The 2,500-nt window shown below is 41.3% G+C and overlaps 1 protein-coding gene across 1 annotated transcript in view; it reads right to left on the bottom strand.

Annotated features, from left to right (window-relative positions):
• LOC122246524 (serine protease 41) overlaps positions 1-2,500 on the bottom strand; it is a 3,510-nt gene that overhangs the window by 6 nt on the left and 1,004 nt on the right. Inside the window, exons 2-4 of the mRNA XM_086545459.1 lie at positions 906-954; positions 556-804; positions 1-344 (exon numbers count right to left, since the gene is read on the bottom strand). The exon at positions 1-344 is cut by the window's left edge and continues 6 nt beyond it. Coding sequence (XP_086401585.1) covers positions 174-344; positions 556-804; positions 906-954 — 469 coding nt within the window. The 3' untranslated portion in view covers positions 1-173. The remainder of the gene's footprint in view (positions 345-555; positions 805-905; positions 955-2,500) is intronic.

Below are 2,500 nucleotides of genomic sequence, written 5' to 3'. Positions count from 1 at the left end.
TATACATATATATATATGCATGTGGGGCACAGACGGCGAGCGTAAGGGCTTGGCTTACACGACGCCGCTTTGCGCTTCGTGTTCGTGTGGAGATAAAAAGGAGTGCGGTTGTGTCACGATGAGAGATCTTCGCATGAGCGACGCAGGATCGAGCGATGAGGTGTGGTGCCGCGTCACGGGTGATGGTGCACGCCGATGGTGTCCTTGATCCAGTCCTCGAAGGCCTGCACCCTCGTGTACACGCCCGGGATGTTGCGCCGCCCGCAGCCGATGCCGAAGCTGACGACGCCCACCTGGTACCAGTGGCCCTCCTTCTCGCACACCAGGGGCCCGCCGCCGTCGCCCTGCGGACCGAGGGGGAGGCCCTTGATTAATTAAAGCGTGGGCAGACATGCGTGCGGCGGTAATATGTGCACGCAACACAAAGGCAAACATATATTATCCACGTCCTAATACCCACTCACACAAAAGTCGGTGCAAAGACACAAGCACACGTTTTTTGTGACCCAGACGCTGCCCGGAAAGAGTCCCAGGCACGCCCGTCCCCTTACTTACATCGCAGGCGTCACGCCCCTCGGCGCCCGCGCAGAGTGCCGTCGTCGGGAGCGTGTAGGCCGGCCCGAACTGTTCCCGGAGAGCGTTCTGGCAGGCGGGGTTGCTCCACAAGGGCACGTTGATCTCCTTCAGGACGACGCTGTGCTCGGTCTCTGGGCGCGGAGAGGCAAGAGAGGTTGCGGTCAGAACTGCGGTCACTCGTGGTCTAGACAACGGTCTGGTAGTTAGGGTCTGAGGCTCTGTTATGGTCTAGGTTTTTTTTTTTTTTTTGGGGGGGGGGGGGCTCATTGGTTGTTGACTGGTTTCCTGGTCTGTTGGTTTGTCATAAGATCACGCGAAAAAAAAGTTACTGGCAGATTGTGATGGAAACTCATGTGTGGAACTTTAAGAGGCTTGGAACTGTGTAGATGTCGGGGTATATCAAGAGTAGATTAAGAGTACGGTAGATATCCGATGCGGATTGCATGCTGGAAGCGGATCAAGGTTGATGAGGGATGAATAAATCTTATTTATCCATTTATCTCTCTATATCTATCTGTTTATCTATCTATATCTGTCTACCTATCTACATCTATCTGTCTATGTATTCATCTATCTAATCTACACACACACACACACACACACATACACACACAAACACAGACACATACATATATACATATACATATATATATATATATATATATATATATATATATATAATATATATATATATATATATATATATATATATACATATATATATATATATATATATTATATATATATATATATATATATAATATATATATATATATATATATATATATTATATATATATATATATAAATATATATATATATATATATATATATATACATACTACATATACATACATATATACCAACACATATACATAATATATATATAATATATAACTATATATAATAATATACAATTAATATATATATATAATATATATATATATATATATATATATATATATATATATATACACACATATATATATGCACATTTCTTCCAAAGTTTATAGCTGCAATTGCGGAATAAAATGAATTACAGGATTCTGTTGAACCACCTGTAGAGGAGGATAATAACTCTCATTAGGGCGAAGGAAAACACGCGGCTCAGCAGACACACGGAGATCAGCTTCAGCAAGCATTATAGTCACTTTTCATATTAGTGTTCTTGCGAAAACTGGAAGATGGGTGAAGAAGGAGAAAAGGGAAGAAAAGGAAAGAGGAAGAATGCTAAGGGGAAACGAAGGAGGAGGAGTAGGAAGAGGAAGAGGAGAAAGTGCCGTACAGAACCGTACTCGGTAGGAAGATCAATAAAGAAGGGAAATAAAATGAGGAAGAGGGAAAGGAAGAGGTAACAGAAGGAGATAAAGCTCGAAGGGGAACTCAGGGCGAATGAACTCCAAAGCAGAGAGGCGATAGAAGGGACGCGTCACGCACGAGAGACAAAAGAACAGTTAATTAGACAGCTAGCTTTGCACTGAGCAAAAATCAACAGTGCAAAAGTGAAGGGAATCATAATAAAATCCTAGCCTTATAGATGTACCACATACACACACACATACACACACACACACACACACACACACACACACACACGTACACACACACACACACACACACGCACACACACACACACAGACACACACACACACACACACACACTCACATATATTTGATAACTAGAAGTCTTTGATATATTAACTCTCCGTCGTTTCTGTATTAGTTGCAACAATTTCAATGAGTCTTCTGCAAACGATACTTTGAAAGAGCATAACAAAGACTCTATGAATCATAATACAAATATATAAAAATCAATCTTAAGGCTGCAGTGTTTTCCTCTTTTTAATCACCCTTAGTGAAAAGGAATACCCTTTTATCAGAAAAAAACAATATGTATTCCTTTTATATCTATCTTTCTTACTTTT

The sequence above is a fragment of the Penaeus japonicus genome, unplaced genomic scaffold, assembly GCF_977035675.1.
Source record: "Penaeus japonicus unplaced genomic scaffold, GWHDUDI00000001_assembly GWHDUDI00000002, whole genome shotgun sequence".
Lineage (NCBI taxonomy): Eukaryota > Metazoa > Arthropoda > Malacostraca > Decapoda > Penaeidae > Penaeus > Penaeus japonicus.
The sequence above is the reverse complement of the archived record's forward strand: the minus strand, read 5'-3'. Positions and strand labels throughout refer to the sequence as shown.